Here is a 22,958-nt window from a genome sequence, read left to right as displayed (position 1 = left end):
AATCAGTCACAGTGTCATCATTAAAGGCCCGCTTTACAGATGCTACTGGTCAGTCTGCAGGCGAGCGAGCAAGCAGAGCTGTCTCTATGGAAATTGCTTTCGTCATAACACTTCCTATCAAGCCTGTGCTGGGGCTCTGGTTGTGCAGCAGGCGCAGACTCTTGACAGCACATAACCAAGATTGCTGGTGGAGGAGACGACAGTAACAATGAAGCACAGCCCCACAGCAACAGATAATTTCATTGTATAACTTACATAATTAGCAGCTTCATTCCTCCTCTGGCATTTTTTCTTATATCTGAAGTTTCTGTTTCACCTCACATGGCACTGGATTCTTTCTCTCTCCTGTTACAATATTGTAATAATGATGATACCATCCTGAATGTTTTTTTATTGCTGTGACCTTTATCTCAACTGCTCAAAGTACCTGTGTCACCCATCCTGGGGCTCCATGGTTTTACATCATACCATTGGAGATTAATGAGGTCGGAGTATCTATAAAGCATGCTGCACTGAATTGACATCTAGCTGCTTTCATCTAGTTGTTACAGTCTCTGAGGAGACCCTGCTGTGTGTTTGATGTTAGTGCTTAGCAACAAAATAAGTAAAAAAAAATAAAGAAAACAGAATTCTACAGTGATATTGAGCCCCAAGTATTAAATACATACTGGTGCAATTATAGAACAAATAAACACATTAATTGTGTACCAAAGGGGTTCATTTTCATTATGTTTTTCTCCATTAATACTTTTTATTTCATTAAAACACTTTTCATGACAGCACTAGCTCAACAAGAGCTACCATTTAGCCAGTTAGCACTTATGCTAAGCTTAGCAGTTAGCTAGAGTAACAGCAATGCCAAAGATATTCTCAATTAGTCAATTATTAAGCTGTTGCTTAAAAAGACAAACACAGTAACTAATATCACCTTTTTAATTATTTAGCTTCTTAACAAGGCTGCACACAGGCCTACAGGTAGGCCCTACCGAGCATGTTGGGGTTAGTAGCTAATGTTAGCTAGCTAACTCAGCATTAGCTTGGCTGTGTTTTGATTGTTTCTCAGAGACAAAGACAGACAGCCTTTCTCTGATAAGAGAAAGAGCTAGCTAACAAGAGCTAGCTAACACTGCTAACACTACCTCTTCACTTAAATGCAAAATAATTATCCAGGCTTGCAAGCTAGTTAGCTAGCTAGGTGGGTAACATGAGCAGCTTTGCTTCTTTCTTTTTCGCCCCCTCAAAACTCTTTAAATTGGTGTGATTCTCCATTGTTAATAGTTTTTCAACTTGTTTGAGCAACTTTGTTGGTGTCAATGAAAGGAGATGATAATTTTTGTCAGTGTACTGTGATAAAGGATTTAGTGGCATGTAGCAGTGAGGTTGCAACCAACTGAAACCTCTCTTGTGTGCCAAGCTTGTTAGAGAACTGTGGTGGCCGACATGAAAATACGAAAATACAAAGCCACAAAACATGAAAAGGTGAACGGCCCTGTCTGGAGCTAGTGTTTGGTTTGTCTAGTCTAGAAACAACATGGAGGGCTTTGTGGAAAGGGACCCACTTCTTAAAGACATAACTGACTCATTCTAAGGTAACAAAAACACAACAATTATTATTTTCAGGTGATTATAAAAATCATATAATACATCTCTGCCAATATAGAGTGCTTCAGGGATTATGTTTTTCTGTAGGCCAATGCGGAAGTTAGTGTTACGCTGGTTCCCTCGTCAAAAAGCCTATAGGATTTTTCCACTCGATTTTGGATAATTGCAGAAAATAAGTGCTGTGGCTAACAAAAGTTTATGATATGATAAGTATTTATAACTCACTTATTTAACAAGATAATCTTACAAATTAACAACACTTTTATGATTTTTGACGCCTAAATGCAGAAGTGATGCTTATGTTAGACTATAATCAAACTACACTACTGTCGCATGACTTAATATCTCCACCACAACAAAGCTGTAAAGCCATATTGGGCGTGATGATGTTCAGTAGTGTCCTTTAGTCACTTGTCAGCAACTATCTTTCTGAAGACAGATAAACGCTTCAAAGTTCACAAGTGGGATATTTACTGAAATATTTTATGTTGCGAACAAAATGGGGAAGTCTCTTCCATGCAGTGTTGCCAACTATTTAGCGACTTTTCAGACCCCTCTAGCGACTCTTTTTCAAATAAGCAACTAGCGACAAATCTAGCGACTTTTTCTGATGTTATTGAAGACTTCTGGAGACTCTGCTGTGAGAGCACGTATCATTCTTATTCTTCTCAACGAGCAGCGGATGCTGGGCTCCTCTCTCGCCCCAAATCACTCACAGATGGCCCAGTCCTCCCTTCCAGCAGCAGTCAGAGCAGGAGACGTTAACCCCTCCAGGTCCAGACTGCAAGTGAATCGCGCATGTGTGGAACCGCCACTGGCTGATCTATCGCTCTGGTCCCGACCTGGTTTACAGTCAGGGCGGGATGTAAATGTAAAATTTTCTTTGTCTAATATAAATCACTGAAAGAAGGTTCATTTGTAGTTCTAAACATATTCAGGGTGTTTTTTTTACTCAGTTTTTGTCTCTCCCACGATGTTATTCCTCTCTCCTACAGCAGCCATTACAATTACATGCATATGGACAATTATGCAAATTAGACGATGACGTTATTTTGCGACTTCTAGCGACTTTTAGGACAGCCAATAGCTACTTTTCTTACTGAGGATTTGGCAACAGTGCTTCCACGGACCTTGGCTCAGACATCTAACCAAAAGGTCGCCAGGGGGCTATTGAGATAATTTGGCTTCACTTTGGGGAGCTGTCATGTCATCTGTTCTTATTATATAGTCTATGATTTTAACGTTGTAATTGCTCTAGTTAACTGGAGCTAACTGGAGCTAAGTTTGGTAGCAGAAGGTTTGTGATTGGCCGACCGGTACAAGGATGGTGAAATAATTATATAATGAATATTTAATAAAGCTATTTTATTATTACAGTAAGAAAAGCGAAATAACATTTCATAATAAGTGAATAAATGAGTTATGTTTTAATAATTTCTTCAGTTGTTTCAATTATACATTTTACACAATTCATTCTAATATTTTAATCATGTCCTTCTTATTTAAAGATCTGCTGTGTAGGATTTAGGGGCATTTATTGAGGGCAGAAATGTTTTCTTGAGTTTATAAACACTTAAAAAATAAGAATCATTGTGTTTTTGTAACCTTAGAATGAACCATATGGAGCAAGTCCTTGTCCAGGCAGTCTGCCATGTTGTTTCTATATAGTCCAGAACAGTCAAACCAAACACTGGCTCTAGACAGGGCCCTTTTTTGCGTTTTTGTGTCGGTCAGGATCCTACACGCATGGCACACTGAAGAAATTTCAGTTCTGCATCCTCACCTGAAATGCCACTAAACCCCACACACTGGACCTTTAATTAATATTGAACAAAATGCAGGTGGCAGCTTTTGTTTCCGAGGCACGATCATGATGTATTATTTATTTTTCTGACATGTGGCAACAAACCAGAGTCCTAAAACCAGCACCATGCCTGGACTCATTAACAAGGAGAACCGGAGCGCTCTGCCCCTCAGCGTCTCTGACATCACTTCCTGTGTAAGGGGTTATACTCTGGCCATGACAGCCTCTATGACCTACGAAAATATTGAGGATCATGCAATCGAGGGTGAGTGAGTCTAATTTGTTTACCTCAGCCATGTGAACACTAGCCACTTTCAGCCAGTTTAAACCCACTCTCTGCTGTGAAACACATGGTTGTAAAATTATTGACTGAATATGCGTAATTGCTTGTTTTCTGCCTCTGGTTCATGCTCATATTTCTTTTCTTTTCTTCCCCTCTCCAACTGCCCTCTAGGAATTTTCATTTATCCGCTGGAGGAAAATTCTATTGTTGTGGGGTTTGAATCTATGATATCCAGTCAGATTATAACACTGCAAATCAAAGACAAGGCAAAAATTGACGACTGTTATCTGGATTGCTGCAACACATCTAATGGAGCCCTGCAGAGTGGCAGCGGTAAGATTAAAGCTGCTCAAATCAATATTGTTATTTTAGCCATGGATCGAATTACTATGTGTGAAACCCTGTCTCCAGCAGCAGCAGGTACCTGTTTTCAGTGAAAAATCTCAAAGCCACTGTGTGCTAGTGTGCTATGTGGTGACTATCTGGTGAACATAGTGAAGCATTTAGCAGCTAAAGAACCAGTTATTTTCCAAAGGAGTTGTTGGAGATCAAAACAGAGCTAAAGAAGAGTAAATATCTGACACACAGTGGACAACAAGCGACAACATCCAAGGCTGAAAAATGAAGCCAACACAGAAGTGCCAAAAACTGCGGTTCCTTGAATGGCCACTTGGGGCTGGCTCCTGTAGCCAGTCACTCCCCATAGACCCCCATGTTAAAATGCCCAAATTTACAGCAGAAATAAACATGTTTACAGCCTGGTACCAAAAAAAAAAAAACCCAAACAGTTTGCTCTCTATAGCTAATTCCCCCCTTTATGACAACTGTACAGGGGTTAAATTATTATATAACTCACTTGTTTACATTTTATTTATGCAAATTAAGGTAAGGCTGCTTTGAGTGACAGGCAATCTGCTGATAGTGTCTTCCAACACGCTCTCATCCCAAGCTGTCACATATCGCCACTTTGTCAGTGGCCTTTCACGTCTATGTATTCTCTAAGGTAATCTACTGTGTTTGCTGTTGACGTTCTTGGACACCACAACCAACCCCGGGATGTCAACAAAAGCACATGGTTGGGTTTAGGCAACAAAAGCACGGGATTAGGGTTAGAAAAAACATCAAGGTTTGGCTCTACATTCATACGGGAAGCGAACACCAGGCTACCCGGTGAAAGTTTGATGGACCCATCCATCATCCCTCCCATCTACCCTGTAGGGACTTTCCTGCTCCGTATATTACGGTTACCGGCAGCATGCCAAGCTGACACCATTCAGTGGCGTTTCATACCGCCACCACAGGTGCTCTGGCTGCGTAATGAACTGACGCCACCTGTTTGCATATTATACTGCCACAACAGGTGCCGTCTAGTCGATTTGGCAGTATACTATAGTGCTGCAAAAGGTTACGTCAGTCCGTGTTACAAACTGACCTCCCGGCAACGTATCATACCCCTGTGAAAGGTGGCTTTTGGTGTCAGGTGTCTGATGCCAAAATCACTTAGAAAAAGGCGGTAATGACAGTCTCGGAATGAAAATGGGCTGTGTCCTCAGTCTTATCCAGCCCTCACTCCTCCATAGCGCTATCCTCTCGCCCGGATATGGTCACCTCCGGCTCCCAAATCCAAGATGGCGACAGCCGACATGCCGAACTTGAGGCTTCAAAATTGGAGTCCACAAACCAGTTTGTGACATCACGAAAGCTACATTCATTATCTCCAGATCTTACAGTCTATGGTGGACACAAAGACTCGACTGTTGAACTTGCATTTTTTTAAGGTTGTCTGAAAGATGTCTTCAAATTAATGTCAAGCTTACATGGTGTCTGCTGGATGTGTACAATAGCTGTGGAAACCTTAAAATGTGATTATGCAGGTTTAAATGGGGCACATACTCCAGTGCTTTAATGTTATGTCTTCAGTGTTATCTTGGATCAGGACTATGACTACAAACTTTGTTACTTGTCATTCATTGGCTCTAGTGCACCGCTTGACAAAAAGCTTGACAACGGCGATAGTCCAGCGTGTGGGGCTGATTGGCTGTTTGAGTCTCCCCACAGTGCTCATTTTTTTTATTTCAACCGAGAAATCGCTGTCATGTTAACCGCTCAACAACCACTCAACTTGAACTCAGTGGTGTGGGTGGATTCAAGGGTCTGATACACAACTTGATCAAAAAGCTTCCTTTACAAACTAGCAGTGAGGTTTTTGACATTTACCAGACAGAGAGGTTCGAAGGAAATGTTGCATCATGGGAAATGTAGGATGTAGCTTTTTGTTGCCTGACTCATTCTTAAGAAAAAAAAAATAGGATATCTCTTCTGCTGCTTTCATTTTGATCACTGATTTTTAAATTTGTCTCTCGGGAACTTTATAGAAGTTCAAAATTAAAATTTGAACTTCCCTTTAAGTCTTCTGGAAGACATTTTCAACAGATGGGCTATTTTCATGTATATAAGTGAAGTAATATAGTATAATGGTTCCAGAAGAGTGTGATATAATAATGTCATTATAGTGTGCTAATTAAGTCTGTATCACTCTCTATGTTTGAACATTAAAATGTATTTAAGACATTGAAGATAACTCAGTCATAGGAATTGTGTGGTAAAATTAAAATATTTGGTCGTTTACTAATCTCATCTGGTGTCACAGGACACATAGTGATTGATGAGGACCTCGGGAGGACAGTGTTAGTGGTCAACCTTGGGGTCATCCCTCCCATGGAGACGGTCCATATTCTGGTCAGTACCTCCTCTGAGCTCTCCACCCTGCCCAACGGAGGCATCAGTGTCTCGTCCCCTCCGGCGTGTACACCTCGGGTACAGAGGACCATCAACGAGGAGCAGGGACTGTCCCCAAACTTCTCCAGAACGTAAGAATGATGGGACATGCTCATTTTTTGGCATTGTAGACTAAATTTTAGGGCCTATATGTATGAATGGGAAGTGATTAAACTAACATTTTCTATGTTCAGTCAAGATGGCTCCATTTTATGTAATTTTGCTTTGCTACTTTTAGGCGGGACAAGCATAGCTGTGCCTCAAGTCCCCACGATCAAACTCCCAACTCCCCTCAACTGTGGTTGGCTTCACTGCTGGAGGAGGAGGCCATCAACTCAATGGACTACGAGTTTAACTTCCAGCTGGAGATTCGGGCTCCCTATCTCCTCGCAGGTCAGATAATAACACAATACTAGTGATATATGTGGTAGCTCCACTAGTCAACAATGGAAATGTACCCATGATCCACCTAAAAATAATTTTGCCATGGGTGTAATGGTATGTTTGGCGTGATCACTTCAGCTACCGTGTAATCAAGGATTGTTTTTCAGTGCTCCTTGAAAGCTAAGTTGTAATTGCAGTGCAGACAAGGAAACGTGTGTTTTACTATGTCACACGTTGCTGAATACTGTTATAGCTGGGTACAACCAACATTATTGGGCAGCATTAAACTTGTTAAAGACATGATCTGACATTTTGGTAAATTCACTAATTTATTTTCTTGCTTGTGTGTGAGTGAGATGAGAAGATCAATACCTCTCACATGTCTGTCCATTCGATATGAAGCTACAGTCAGGAGACGGTTAGCTTAGCTTAGCATTGATACAGGAAGAAACCACAATCTTGGCTCTGTCCAAAGATACAAGCACCTTTAAAAGTCACCAATTATCACTAATGTGTTTAATTTGTACAAGTCTTGCTGTCGGCGTGAGGTTGTCAGGCAATTTGCGGAGCCTCTAGGAAGTCACCGCTCCCAGTCAAGACACTGTCATGTAACCCCATGTCTTAATTAGTAAGCTTTGCAGGTGCTGGTAATTGGATTTTGTTACGTTTGGACCAGGCCTGGAATTTCATCATTTTAAGGGCGAGGCCACTTGACCTTTGGTGTTGTCAATTTCTTTGAGGGCACGCAGGCCAAATGTCAGGGCAGGCCATCAGATAAAACACTGATTGTAAAGGTCCAGTGTGCAGGGTTTAGGGGAATACACTGGTAGAAATGTAATATAATATAATAAGTATGTTTGCTTTAGTGTATAATCACCTGAAAATAAGACTTTTCGTGACTTCAGATGAGCCGTTTATATCTACATAGGAAGATAGGCCTGTTTCTACAGTAGCCCAGGACGAACAAACCACACAGTGTTTTTACGCTGGCCATCATATCTGAAAAACAGATTTTTTTTTAAAGTGCAACTTCTTTATTCAGTGTTTTGACCAGTTTTATTACCTGGTCCATTTGTTTTGGAGAGGTAGAGACCTCTGCGGATAATTCGGCTCACAGTAAAAACCTCCTGAACGGTGAACACTGCAGGAATTGTGACCAGGAGAAGTTTCAGCTGGTTGTAATTTGCAATCTTCACCACTAGATGCCACTATATCCCCCTAAATCTTACACACTGTTTTAAGTCCAAGGAAATTATAAATTTAACTAAGGGTTGGGGATGATTTTATTTAGGCTATAACTATCATTGAAATAAATATATGAATAAATACAACAGCTGCTCCTCTCTCAGCTCTGTGTCTTGGTCATTCATAGTTCGATTAAAGGGACTCATTGCAAAATTCAGAACATACAATTTGTCTGCACACGGTTCTCAACATGGAGGTGGCTGAGCTGTCAGCTAGCAGCTAACAATGCACATCCATAAACTGTGCTAAACAAGGAAAACAGTGCTGACAGATCTAACTAGGGGGAAACCGAAGATTGGGCACCATGCTGCCTTAATGACGCCCTCCTGATATCAGCGGTAGCCAGCATATGAGCCCAGTACAAAGTGGCGGCAATGAGCTAGCCAGTGAAATATACACATGCATTAACATTAGGGATAGACCAATATGGATTTTTTAGGGCCGATGCCAATACCGATTTTTTCCCATCACCCTTAGCCGATGACCGATTATGGACTGCCGATTTTCTTGAGCCGATATTACTGCTTTTGCTCCCTCAATTTACATAAAAAAAATGACACAATGATAACAAATATTACAGTCTCATGTTTAAAATAAGAAACATTTATTGAACAGTAAAAAATACTAAAACAAGATGGAAAGTTGAGGTAGAACAGGTAGAATATTATTATTATTATCATTATTATACATTCAAATAAAAAAAAGAGTTCGGTGCTCTTAAATCTTCCAGTAATGTCTTTATAAAATAAACAAATATTTAAGCTGAAGCATAAATAAAACAACAACTACTGTACACAGTAGGATTCAACAGCTTTGTTCAACTTAACCACATACTTTCAAATGGAAAAAAAGTGCCAGGGAAAAATAAATCCGCGAACCCACGCGCGTATCGGCCAATGCCGATACAAGTAAAAAACTCAAATATCGGCCCGATATATCGGCCGGCCGATGTATTGGTCTATCCTTAATTAACACGCGCATGCAGAAACCAACCACAGAGAAACTTGTACATAGCAAAGTTGTTTGCTGCTATGCTTTGAATGTCGCATACAGTTTCTTTCATGACTCATTTCCACAGTTCTGTTTTGTGTCCATATTTCAGTACAGTACACGAAGTATGCCCCTAGTGTTCAATGCAAGCAAATGCATCTCTTTATGGATGGATAAAACGCCACCGCAGAATTAGTCTGGGGCTGTTAGTGGCCGTTTTGGTAAGGAACTGGAACCAGGGTGAGTGAGACAGGATCCGGAATTCGATGGATGTGCCTTTCCATCAAAATAAAAGCACCAAGCTAATAAAAATGCGGTGAAACTTTAATTTAAAGAATATAATTTACAAGAAAATCCCCAAGCCATTAAGTTAATCGATTTTCTTACACCCCTCATCACCCCAAATCGATGGTGCGCCAGAATTTAAAGTTTTACTTTGGTGAACACTTTTACTTTGGTGAATTTGGTGAATTCCACATCCGCTCTCTAGACCGGAGCCAGACAAAATTCAGAATGAATAGAAACTGGTGACATGAGGCTACCGCGGAATAGTCAGAAAAGTTTTTGATTTTGAGTGTTTTTAGCCGTCTAATTTAGTGGAATATGTGCATGCACCAATGCAGAGACAAAAACAGGACCAATAATTGCAACAGATAAGTGAGGAGGTTGGCCTGTTGGAAAGGCACAGAGGTTCTAATATATGCATACGTACACACGAAAGTCTCTGGTTGTGTTTTTTGTTTTTGTCAAACTGTCATCACAAGTAGCCCTGTTTTCCCACTTGATGTTGTCCAATAACGATTCAGAATCTCAGCAAAAGTGTCTTAAAATGTATTGGCAGGAAAGAGGGATTGGAGAAGATCAGCTATGGCAGTGCAGACTGACACCAAGGCCACTGTGGCCGTGGGGCATAATTTTCTGGGGGTCTAAAGGCCAAGCTGAAGGGGCACGGTGGCCATGGCCTTCATGGTCCATTCATGACATTACAGCCTGGTTTGGACAGAGCCAGGCAAGCTGTTTTTGGCCTTTTGGTTGAGCCGTATGTGCGCAGGGCTATTTATGCCTAAATGGTCTGGTTATTGTTGTTCTCATCTAGTACTGTTCTTATTTGCACTATGGTCCCGCAACTGATTTAATATAATTTTAATTGGTTTACTGGTGTTTTTATTTGACCCCTGTATTTATCTGTTTTATATGCACTCACTTGCACTTTGAGATAGGCCAGTGCAATACCTGTAGTTCCCTTGTTTGTAACCTTACAAACAAGGGAAACGGTTGCACTACTCTTGCAACAGTAGTCTGCAACTGTAACACAGTCAGCACACTATGTTGGCAACTTGTCTGTGTTGATTGTATGTATGTATGTATGTATGTATGTATGTGAATATTGCAGCTGTTTGCACTATACTGCCCAAGACGAATTTCCCTCGCGGGACAATAAAGTTTATCTTATCTTATCTTATCTTTATGCTTTAGTGTATACAGTACAGTCTCCAGACTGTAGCTTCATTTGTATCCAACAGTTATGAGAGTGGCATTATTTTCAGCAATAAAATGTATTTGACAAAAACTTTTTACAAAATGTGAAACTATCCTTTAAACTTGACATTAAAACTCTTAACTGCTGGTTATTTATTCTTCATGTCTTCTCAAACTGCAGCAGCTCCTTAAGGCATCAGTGCATAAGTTATGCTGCTTTTTAAATGCTTTGGGGGTGTTTTGCTCTGTGCTCTTTGAAATGTGAGTGTGATTTCAGTGGGACCTGCTGGTTTGTTTTATCACTGTTATTACTGGAGGTGAAGCTGCTGCTTATTTGATCTGCTGTGTCTGCTGCTCTGTGTAGGTGTAGAGAGCCCGTCTCACGCTATCCGAGCCGATGCAGACCCTCTGGCTCGCTCTGCCACCAGTGTCGTCATCACTCTGGCTGACAAGTACACTTATGACTGTCCTGTCAAAATCCTCATCTATCCCAGCGGTACGTCCACAGCTTCAAAACTCACTCACAGCACGACCCTGCAATTAATTAGTCTGTCCTCCCTCTCAAGTACAATATTTTGAAATTGTTTATTTCAGCTCTGTCAAGCCTCTTTTACAGCTCTTATTCGTGTGTGAAGCTTGTAATTAGATCATTTGCGAGGTGATTCACCGCCTCGCTTTATGGTTCTCCTGTTGTATGACATGCCAGCGGAGTCAGACTGCATTGTGTGGGTGTGTAGTGTCAGATCTGTTTTGTTTTTTTTTCTCACTGTGCTCTCGTCTCCCTCTCACTGCCGTCTTGACCTGCAGTATGTGTGGGCCACTTGTCTCCCAGAGGCAGGAATGAGCCCCGGCCTGGCTGATCCAATAGGCCTCTTATGAAGGTTTTGTTCACAAACAGACCTGCTGCCAGTGCTGGGCAATTTAATTCAGCGTAGATCAGTGCTGCAGTTCAATCACCACATGGATGCTCAGCTTGAGCACAGAGATGAGGACGAGGAAACTGAGCTGCATTACGGGCAGGCATGTGTTAAAACAAAGAAAACGAAACAAAGGAACAGACATGAGCGGTCTATTTTCATCATCAGCTGCGCTGATTAATGACCAGAAACACAGGCTGTGTGTGTCATATAAATTACTTTCTGCAGGGCTCACCGAGTTAAATTTGAAGACATTTTTTATTACCGCATAGAATTAAATTTAACACCTGGTTTATAGCCGAAGTAAGAAATAAAAACCAATGTGGATGATTAAGAGTCAAGTAAAAATGATGCTGAAATAGAATGAAAAATGAAAATAAAGATGTATAAAAATACATTCCTAGGCGTGATAATACAGAGCACAATCTGGAGAAGGACTCACAAAGCAAAATCACACTCAGATAAAAGTTTAGGGTCTTAAATCAGGCAAAAGTATCCAAATCAACAAACAAAAAGGGTGGTTGAAAGGCAAAAATGGTTGAACATACACGCGCAAGAAACACTAGGAAAAGGTCGAGACAATCTGGCAACAAAGTAGGGGAAGACAAAGACTTCAATGCTCTAAGACAAGAGAGACAACGACAGAGACACAGGTGGAACACATCAGGGCGGGGCGAGTTATCTCAAAGGAGGGAAACCTGACAGGATGTGGGATCTAAAATAAGACGAGACAGTGGTTACCAAAATAAAACAGGACACACAGGGATGACAAATGAACTTGGGGAGCTTGACGGGTCATGACAGAAGATGGTTGGAAATGACACATAAACAATGTAAAAACAGAAACGCCTAAAACCATTGAAATATTATATAAAATTAAAGACACCTTGACCCAGAGCTCACTATATTCACTGTACTGAGCTCTCAGAGTTCCTACCGTGTGGCGGTATGAGGGAACACATACAAAATCAACACTAATCCAATTTTCATGCTACAGAGAAGACCTTATAAATCGATTTAAATATCTATTGAACCATCTAATACTCTATTTATTAACTTAACTGCTTTAAAATTTTGTGATCTAGTTCAGTGGTTCTCAACTAGGGGTCCAGGGAGCCCCGGGAGTCCTTGTTGAAGTTCCCCAGAAAAATGAGGATTAGTTTATTTTCACTATGTGAGTGTCCATCAAAGCGTTTTTCCCCTGAAAACACCAAGCGGTCCTTTTAGGAAACATCCAGCTGAGAGTGTTTGAATATGTTTTGGAGGTGCTGCGGTTTTTCAGCTGAGACACTTTGGTAGCATCTGGTTGCTGTGATACAGAATATCCATGGAAGTAGACATGTTTTTTTAAAGATATTTTTGGGGGCTTTGTTGCCTTTATTTGCTATCCACCTTATTTTCAAACACGGAAGTAAATAGTGATCAACTTCCGGTTTTTTGTGCGTGACTTCCGGTCAGACGCTTTCCCTCATGCTTTCCCTTACCGGAGCTGACGGTGCAAGCTATGTTTTTTTTTCAATTTGTAGTTGTTTATGTTAGTCAGTCAGTCAGTCAGTCAGTTAGTTAGTTAGTTAGTCTGTGTATTTTGTATAGATAACTGTGCCCACATTTCCATTATAACGGAAATTTATTCCCTCTAAACGCGAATAAATCGCACGTCAATCACAAACTATGAACCAAAAAAGCACAATCTATCCCGAGTGAGACAAACTGCTTGATCCCCGTCTCCAGTGTACCAGCAGAGAACCTGCAGAACCGAATCAGCGAAAAAACACACCGGGCTAAGCCTCTCTACCTGAGCAGCTGAAGCTGCGGCTAGCACCCTCGACACACAGATGGTGCTTCTGCATATGCCAGCCAAACGTGTGCGCAACTATGAGAAATAAATATGTGAGGTGTACGCTGCTTTTCTATCCTTTTTTCCCTTTTCTTTCTTTCTTTCTTTCTGTCGGCGACATACACTCCTAACACAGGACGAGTTGTTTTAATTGACTGAGTTGATCATTAAGCCATAGTGATGCGCGGATCGGCTCTGATAGCACCTGAATCAGCATGTACGCATCAACCATCCAGCCGTTACAACATGATTGAGCTAGCAAAGCAGTTTTGTGTTGCTATGTGTGGTATTTATTCAGTTTTGGGAAATCACGATGTCTAGAAAGCATCAGTGGCTGCAGCTGACAGGGACAGCTAACGTTAACACTAGCAGCAAAGCTAACATCAGGATCGTCATCTGTTAAAAGCCTCCCGTTGTCGGATACGACATGAAACTACTCCAGTTAGCTCAATCATGTTGTAACTAAGACATCCGCTGGAGAAAATATTTTTTTCACAGGCCACTTTGTGAGTTTAGTGAGTTATTACAGACACGGCTAACGGCTAACAGCTAACGGTTAGCCCAGCTAATCTACGATAAACATGTTATTAATTACACACAGAGAAAGTACTAATGTTTGTTCAGTCATTGTGTTTATAGACTTTACAAACATCAGATTAGTCTAAACGGTGATATAGTGACGTGAAAAATGTGATATATACATATATATAGCTAAACTCAGCAAGGTAAACAACAAGGCGATTCCCATTTACACAGTGGTAAGAGTGCTGGACCGGAAGTGTCGTACAAAAAAACGGAAGCTGGCTGCGTTCTGTTTTGCCTCCGCGTTTCCGTGAAAAATAAGGTGGATAGCATGAAAGGGGGAGGCAGAGATTCAGAATCACGTCCAGGTGAAGATGGGATGAAGGTTGGACTTGAATCTGCGGCCGCAGTAGAAGTAACAAGTAAACATGTTGACTCAAGGTAGAGAACTTGCTCTGGATAAGGTGAAGCATGCAGGGAGAGAGGACGGACCTGCTGGTCTGTGTGGGTTCATCAGAGGAAACACAATACAGTATATATGTGATATATTAACAGATTTCTCCTCTGTTGCTGTTGTTTTTCACCACTTGTACATATAAGATGTGGTGGTTTGTCTTTGCGGTATTTGTCCCTCCTCCACTGTGACTGAACGGCCAAAGTGACAGTGACAAACATATTCACATGTTCCCTTTGCAAAGGACTACAAAAATATACCGGCCCCAGAAGGAAACGCTTTGGTGGACAGGGCCCCTAATTCACTACAGAAGTGAGCCCAATATGAGTGAGAGCCATAGGAGTGACTCTTCCAGTCCTAGGTTTCACTTCTTCCACTGTTATCTGCATAACTATAGTTGACCACCATAGAAGTCTCAATCATATCTAACAACAAAAATCTCTTCAGATGGACGTCCCTGATGAGAAATCTTATTAAATGGGTATCCATGACCCAGTGTGTGTCAATTTAGAGGTCCACGACATGATAAAGGTTTAGAACCACTCATGTAGTTGATCTTGAAACTGCACAGATACAAAGCATACAATTATTTGCTTCCTAACTGTATTCAAAGGTCACTTTAAATTAGAAATAGTCTGTCTGAATTTTAGGGGAATATGTGTGTTTAAAAAACAAGGATGAACGAATAAGGACGAACAAAAGAAAAGATGTACGTCTGTCAAAGGGGTTAATTTATGAGACTGCTGTGACAAGGAATTAAAAATGTGTTGTCACGTTGCAAATTAAAAAAAAAGTTTGAAAGAAAGGTAAAAAACAAGTATTTAACTGTGGTATGATTATTAATGTGAGTGTGTGTTGTTGTTTCTCTTTGTTTTTTTTTGGTATAACCTAAACTGATAAGTGAATAAGTTAACTATTATTGTTATGTGCATTTCTTTCAGTTCTTAACAAGGACCAAAATAATTACAAGTAAACACTAGTTATTTAACAAGTGCATGAATTTACCGACATTTATATCACATTTTTGTCAGGACTTGTCGGCACAGTATACAACAATAAATCCCAATAGTATCTTATCTTACTATATAATGACGAAAACTCTGTCTGTGTGTGTCTGTTCCATGTTTTTCTCCTCACTGACTTGGTCAATCCATGTGAAATTTGGCACAGTGGTAGAGGGTCATGGGAGGATGCCAATGAAGCAATATTACATCAATTGGCCAAAGGGGGGCGCTATAGCAACCGATTGAAATTACAAACTTTGAATGGGCATATCTCATGCCCCGTATGTCGTAGAGACATGAAACTTTGCACAGAGATGCCTCTCCTCATGAGGAACACATTTGCCTCAAGAACCCATAACTTCTGCTTATATAGATTTTCCGCCATTTTTAAGTTTTTGAAAAACACTTCAAATGGATCTCTTCCTAGGAAGTTTGAGCGATCTGCATGAAACTGGGTGAACATAATCTAGGGACCAATATCTAAAGTTCCCTCTTGGCAAAAGTTGGAAAACTTACTAAAACTGAGCTTCTATAAGGCAATGAATATTGCGGAGGGCGTGGCTCATCACATAAAGGTGTATAATATCTCAAGGGTTTCACCCATCACCACGCAACTTTGTAGGCATATGACCACACATAATCTGAGGGGACCCCTCCATTATTGACCCCATCAAACAAAATGGGGGCGCTAGAGAGCTAATTTCTTATCTAGGCCTAACCGCCATATGGATTTTTACTAAACTTGGTAGATATGTAGAACAGGATGCCTCAAGGTGACTGGAGAAATTTAACTCTAATTGGCAACTGGGTGGCGCTATAACAACACACCTATTGCTGTTGGTCCCCCTGTGGCCCAATGTTTGGGTGGTTGTTTTTCTAATTTTTGGTATGACTAAGTCATGGTATGGTATGCTGTACATAATCATGGAAACTGTCAGTCAGTCATTCTGTCTGTCCCATGTTTTTCTACTCACTGACGTGGTCAATCTATGTGAAACTGCACAGAGGCATTGAGGACTGGCATAGGTAGCAGGTGACAAAGCTAACAATTGGTATGGACTAGTTGTTAATTAATCATTAACATGGACCTGAACCTGGATAAGCAGCAGAACATGGACAAATGGATCAATAAATTATAGGTAATTGATCAAATTAAGGTCCACTTGAGGGTTTTACATAAGGCACTGGGAATTTTACAACCAGTTTTCACTAAAAACGCATACAAAACATATTATATACCCAATATTAATGCCTAAAGAAAGCTAGAAAGCATATTTACGACATTTGTAAATCAAATGTGAGCCTTTTAATTTAAGGTCTTTTTTTATGAGAACACTGAAATCTGTGCTTTTTAAAACTTTTCAAGACCCACACTGAAGAGGAATAACAGTCCAAATCCCCCAGTTCACTCAGGCCTCTGAGCTCATTTTATCTTCCTGACACCCAGCTGTGACACAGCGTCTTTATATGCAACCACCTGCTCATTCTCACAACGATATAGGGATATTTCTGCACCACAGCTTACCACACTCCAGCATTGTCTATCTGCTTTTTGATCTGTCTGTAATATTTATAATAATGTCTGGCTCCTGACCAACTGTGTCACTTTAGAGCCTCATCTGCCACATGTGCTCATTGAGAACGGAGACATGACGCAGGAGGAGTACGACGAGTATCTTCATGGCCGGAGTGATTTCATCAAGGCCACCAAGAAGGACTCCAGCAACGAAAGGAAAGTGAGTGAGTCATTGACATCAGCAGCACATGTGGACACAGTATCACCTTTGTTTTGTTGCTGCTGTTCACTCCTGTTTTCATTTTGTTTTGTTCTTTGTGGTTTTGTGCATAAAGAGACTACGACTGCATTTCATTGTGCAGCCCTGGGTTGTACAACGACAGTAATTGATTGAAATGAAATACCACCAGGAGAGTGGTAAAGACTACACAGTAGCGCAATATCACAAACATTGCCCTGCAACAAATGTTATTTTTGTAAAGCTGCAGCAGTTATGTCACATTGTTTTGTTGTATCTATATAAATATATAATCCAAAACCAGTGGTGTAAGACGTTCATCCTTTATGTAACTAAAAGTGCCATCACACTCTGAAAATACTAAAATGCACTTAAAAGGATAGTTTGGATTTTTTGAAGTGGGGTTATATGAGGTGCTTATAGATGAAGAAGCAGGTGGAAGTCCTGCCACAGAAGTTAAGGCTGCTCTCACACCTGCCCTGTTTGGTTCAGTACAATCAAACTCAATTTCGTTTGCCCCCTTGGAGCGGTTCCTTTGGGCAGGTGTGAACACAGCAATCACACTCAGGTGCACAACAAAACAACAAGACCAAGACCTTCTTGAAGAGCTGGGCCCAATCCCATTTCTCATTTTTGCCCCTACCCCTACCCCTCTTTTTCGAGTGCCCCTTGCTCCTTGCAACAAAGTTACAAGGGGTAGTGGTTGAAATATTCCCCTATGAAATGGGACAACCCTTCATACCCGGAAACGTCATCATTAGTCGTCAGTGACGTCATAAAAAGACGCGACGAGTATGTTGCCGGGGAAACCTCACAATTAGCGATTTTTTTTGTTATGCTTTTTAGAACAAATCTATATAATACATTGAAACGACATTTCCGATGGTTATTATAGTCTTTAAATCTTTAGTTATGAAGAAAATACTTACATTTATGGTTTTCTTTCATTGCCTCTGAAGCCTTCCCTGCCATCTTGCCGGTGATTCACAAGGCATTCTGGGAGATTTCTCGTAGCACTCGCTTTGAAGTGTGCCTCTGAAAAAACTCCATTTGGAGGGCCATATAGCCCTAGCACTCCGCCCTTCCCCTCTGAGGGGAATGGCCCTCCGGTGCAGTTCCTTTGTGGTGAGAAGGTGTTCCGACCTGGATCTGAAGCAACTGCAGTCACATGACACATTGTTTGGGTTAAACATGAGCATGTTACAGTCCTGGAGGATTATTAATGTGCACCTCCTCCTGTACTGCCTTAATATGCACATTCAGCACATCCAATGCATCAAAACATTGTTTTCTAGTTGGAGCCGCGCCTCATTTTCAAACTGTATGGTTTGACTAAAATGAACAATGACAGCAATATAGTCCACGATGAGCAGCGCTAAAATCAACCTGCGTAGTTGTCCCTCCATTGTGACATTAGAAAGCGTCACATTTATCTTGCAAGTGTACTCTTCTTCAGCGTTTGCTTTACTTCCTGGATTTTTCCCACATGGAAATTCTGACCAATCAAGAGCAACAACAACATTCAGACCAAAGCAAGCAAACTCTAGGTCTGACAGCACCCTAAAATACGTGTTGCCTACAGCAGTACATCACCTAGCTTCGGTGTCAGTACTTCTAGCCTGCTTCTCCAAACTGGGGGCGAGACGACTGACTTCTACTTTATGTAATACACTGACTATAAGCACCTCATACAACCCCACTTTAAAAAATCCAAACTATACCTACTGACAATACTTTTACTTGTAGAGGAGTATTTTTACAGTGAGCTACTGGTACTTTTACTTCAGTAAAGTTTGGACTTCTTCCGCCACTGATATTGGATTGTTTTATATAGTTATTTTCAACAAAACAATGTGACATAACTGCTGCAGCTTCACAAAAATAACATTTGTTGCAGGGCATTGTTCATGTTGTGCTACTGTGTCTTTACCACTCTCCTGGTGGTTTGTCATTTCAATCAGTTATTGCCTTTATATAACACAGGGTTGCACAACAAAGTAGAAAGACATATAAATAAAAATACTCAAGTAGTAAAAGTACCTCAAAATTATACTTAGTAAATATACTCAGTTACATTCCACTGCTGCAGATGAATATTTATAGCAGATCAGCATTTTTATTTTTCAGCCTGTGTCGTGTCCACTCACATCTCTGTCATGATGAGGCTGTTAAGTGACCAGTGGACCGAAACGGGAGAAGGAGAAAGGGCTCTTAGCCATAAAAATGGGTTTCTATGGAAACACTCCAAAGGCTCGCCACATTCGGCCTGGAATTTCCTGCACATCTATAATAACTGATGTGCTCCGGCTATCAAGCTGATTACTTGTGTCCTTTTTTTGCCTCCTTTAAGCATGACGATAAAGCCCTTCCAATTCAGAGAAAGTACAGTTATCTGATGGTGTCAAACCCCCCATTTAAATTCAATTTATTTTCCTCCGTCTTTACAGGTAGATATCATTCACAGGCGACTCCACAAGGACATCCTCCACAACCCTGTGGTCATGTTAAACTTTTGCCCTGACCTCAAATCCATCAGCTCAGACCTGAGGAAGGTTCATGGCGAGTTCATCTTCCTCATTGACCGCAGCGGCAGCATGAGTGGGGTTAACATCAACCGTGTGAAGGTACGTCTTTAATCTCAGTGTGGTGTTATATTTGTGTGGCATGATATGATGCAGATGCAAACATACATTTCAACACACAGTGATTTACATTTAAATTGCAACATCACCAGTTTGAAGATATTATTTTTTGAAAAATGATATTTTCAGCTGCTGAATTTGTTGAAACATGTCACAGTCGACTCCAAACACATCAAAATAAAGCTATTAAATGAAAAGCTAATGCATCAAAACACACGGTATCTCATTAGAGGCTGTGTAATTGGTTTCCAGGCTCACAGCCGTACTGATTCTGCAGTCTTTGGAGATTATAGATGTGGTTAGCCAGCTGTGTGAAGGGCAAGTACACAAGGATATCGATCACACAAGTCATTCACTATTCACCAAACGCCTCTCAGTTGCTAGGTTTTAGACAGCGGGTCTTTGAGGTCTTATCAGACTTCATGTGTTGTTTCTTGAATACCTACAGAGCCAACTCATTCAAGGTTGATTTTTTTTCTTACATCTATGTATATGTCAGTATGTCATGTGGCTGCTTGTGCACTGACCCTGTCCTGTGGAGTGATGCTGACTGGTGTTTATTTGTGACTCAGACTCTGAGGCTTTTATCAGATGTTTGTCATACTACCTGGGCTGTGGACAAATAATGAAAAGAAATGATGTCCCTTCTTTTCCTAAACTCTTCTTTGACCCTAATGAAAAACATCATGAGAATTCAACAGGAATTTGGAAAAGACAACTGCTGTGCTAAGAGAAATGGACTGCTCTTACACTAGGCTTGATAATTATGTGACAGTTGATGTTATTGATGTGGGTCTGCTGTTTTAAAGATGGACGGCTGGAAGCAAATCTTAGGGACTTTACCACCTGCGTTTTTACCATGCTGTTTCATGCAGGTGGACAACCCAGTGAAAGATACAACCCATTGTCAAAGTTGGACTTGAAATAAAAAAAGGACTAGAGACCATCTTGAGGATGTCATCTTAGGATCACTCCAGCCACGATAAAACCCACATTGTTTTGATACAAAGCTGTTTAAAACCATAGACTGTATAAAATATGGATGTAGCTATCGTGATGTTACCCATTGGTTTATGGATTCCCATTTTGAAGCCTTAAGTTCTGCATTTTGGTCAGTGCCATCTTGTTTTTTGCCACATAGATTGTGGCAATGCCTCGCAGACAGCCTGTCACTCAAGCGTCCCGGCCCTTAAATATGTGTGTAACTCTGAGCCTTAAAAAATGTAAATGGGTTAGTTAAAGGGGCAATAAGTGAAATTCATCAATTCTAGATTGAAGGCATTAAAAAATTGCTATGTGAAGAACTAGAGGTGTAATTTCATCTGGAGTATAGCATGACCTCACACAACCTCTCTCTGTGTTGATCTCCAGCCCCTTGTTTACAAGCCGGTCCGGCTGCCCGTTCATGTACATTCATGTGAATAAATGCAATATATTTGCTGAGATGGAGGCGAGACTCAGTGACTAGAAGAGCTGGTAGAAGTGCTCCATAGCTGTAAGTTACTCCAGTAGTCCCTACTCTTCTCCGTGAGCCGGAGCCGTGGCGGGCTCACGGGCTTACGGAGAAGAGTAGGAACGTTAGCGTGGCAGCCGACTAGTGCTAACGCTAACTTCCCTACTCTTCTCCATGAGCTGGAGAAGTGAGCCCGCGAGTCCACCAGGCTCACGGAGAAGAGTAGGGACGTTAGCGTGGCAGCCGACTAGTGCTAACACTAACAGGAAAGCAGGGAATTAGCTAAACACAGCAGAGACTGAGAGTGAGTGAAAGACATCGCTAACTGCTAAACTAAGCCAAACTAAGTTGGTTGTTTAGATTTTATTTCCTCGCCCCTGTGGCGAGTGAATCTGCCTGTAGTGAAACCGGGGCTAACCGGTGCTTCTTCCTCAGGCTCCACTTTACTCAGCTGCCAGCACAGCCAGTTAGCCTCCGCTAGCTTACCAGCTAACGTTAGCGCCGGCTCTCCGTTTGGATCCAACCGGAGCACCGAGCCCTGGTTTGTTATTCAGGTTAATGTGGGAAGAAGCAGCAGGTATATCGGGCAGCTGAGTGAAGTGGAGCCTGCGGAAGAAACACCGGGACCGTCTGGATGTAATAGTCCGTGGAGATGCTGCGGTACTTGGCTGCACAGACGAGGCCAGTGGGGTGGGGGGTGGAGAGCAGAGGAGTGGCTCATGACACATTGTTTTGGTCTACAGGCAGTGCACAACAGCAAACCTAGCGGTGAAACAATTTCGCTTTTTGCCCCTTTAAAAAAAAAAAAAAATCCTCCGTACAGTTGTCATGAATGTTGAAATTAGCCGTAGAGACAAAGACTGTTTTTTGTACCAGACTGTAAACATGTATATTTCTGCTGTAAAGTTGGGCATTCTAACATGGGGGTCTATGGGGATTGGGGGTCTGTTTTGGAGTCGGACAAGATAGTAATCTCAAAACTGCCAGCAGTGTGTGAGTAGATGTAAGTTGGAATATTTAAGGTGGCACCTTATATGGTAGCCTCAGCCACCAGTGTATGAATGGTGTGTGACTGGGTGAATGTAGCATGTAGTATAAAAGCACTTTGATTGGTTAGAAGACTTGGACAAATGCAAGTCCAAGTCCATTTACTTCAGGCTAGGACCATACCAATCTTTTCAATGTGTTTTGTGACTGCATCTTGCACAGTTGCGATGTTATTGCATTGACAAAAAAACTGTCCACAGACGGAACTGGGAACCTCTGTGGTAGCTGTAGCTACAATAGGTGCCACCAGGACCATATATGCTATGATAACATACAGACTCACAAGGTGAAAAGCTGTCGTGACATTGTTGATGACTATAGGCTGTCAGTCACAAAAAGGAAACAAAATGGTGTCACATTAACAATGATTACTCAAGATCACCTTCTTGTTTATCAATATTAATCCCAATGAGTATGACTGTATGAAAAATTATGCAAAATAGGCATCACATTTGTTTTTGTCAACGGACAAATGGTGCGCTACTTCAAATATTGCTGCCACTAGGAGTTGTGGGACATCACTGTCTCTTTTCCTTTGGTAAAGGATGGTCCAGTGTTGTCAAGTGTCAACCTCCGAGGCTGAAAAATGAAGCTAATGTGAAAGTGCCAAAAACTGCAGTTCATCGAATGGCCACTTGAGGCTGGCTCCAGTACAGATCGCCATGTTAAAATGCCCGACTTTACAGCAGAAACAAACATGTTTACAGCCTGGTGCAAAAAATGGTTTTGCTCTCTATGGCTAATTTCAACATTCATGAAAAAT

The 22,958-nt window shown here is 41.2% G+C and overlaps 1 protein-coding gene across 2 annotated transcripts in view; it reads left to right on the top strand.

The window, feature by feature from the left end:
- vwa5b1 (von Willebrand factor A domain containing 5B1) overlaps window positions 1-22,958 on the top strand; it is a 59,043-nt gene that overhangs the window by 1,234 nt on the left and 34,851 nt on the right. For both annotated transcript variants that reach the window (XM_049582029.1, XM_049582028.1), the window contains exons 2-8: window positions 3,515-3,671; window positions 3,861-4,022; window positions 6,340-6,559; window positions 6,706-6,860; window positions 10,930-11,061; window positions 16,911-17,035; window positions 19,501-19,677. In XM_049582029.1, the coding sequence (XP_049437986.1) occupies window positions 3,533-3,671; window positions 3,861-4,022; window positions 6,340-6,559; window positions 6,706-6,860; window positions 10,930-11,061; window positions 16,911-17,035; window positions 19,501-19,677 (1,110 nt within the window). In that variant the 5' untranslated portion in view covers window positions 3,515-3,532. The remainder of the gene's footprint in view (window positions 1-3,514; window positions 3,672-3,860; window positions 4,023-6,339; window positions 6,560-6,705; window positions 6,861-10,929; window positions 11,062-16,910; window positions 17,036-19,500; window positions 19,678-22,958) is intronic.

The sequence above is a fragment of the Epinephelus fuscoguttatus genome, linkage group LG7 (genome assembly GCF_011397635.1).
Source record: "Epinephelus fuscoguttatus linkage group LG7, E.fuscoguttatus.final_Chr_v1".
Taxonomy (NCBI): domain Eukaryota; kingdom Metazoa; phylum Chordata; class Actinopteri; order Perciformes; family Serranidae; genus Epinephelus; species Epinephelus fuscoguttatus.
Note: the sequence above shows the minus strand (reverse complement) of the source record. Positions and strands in the feature narration are given on the sequence as shown.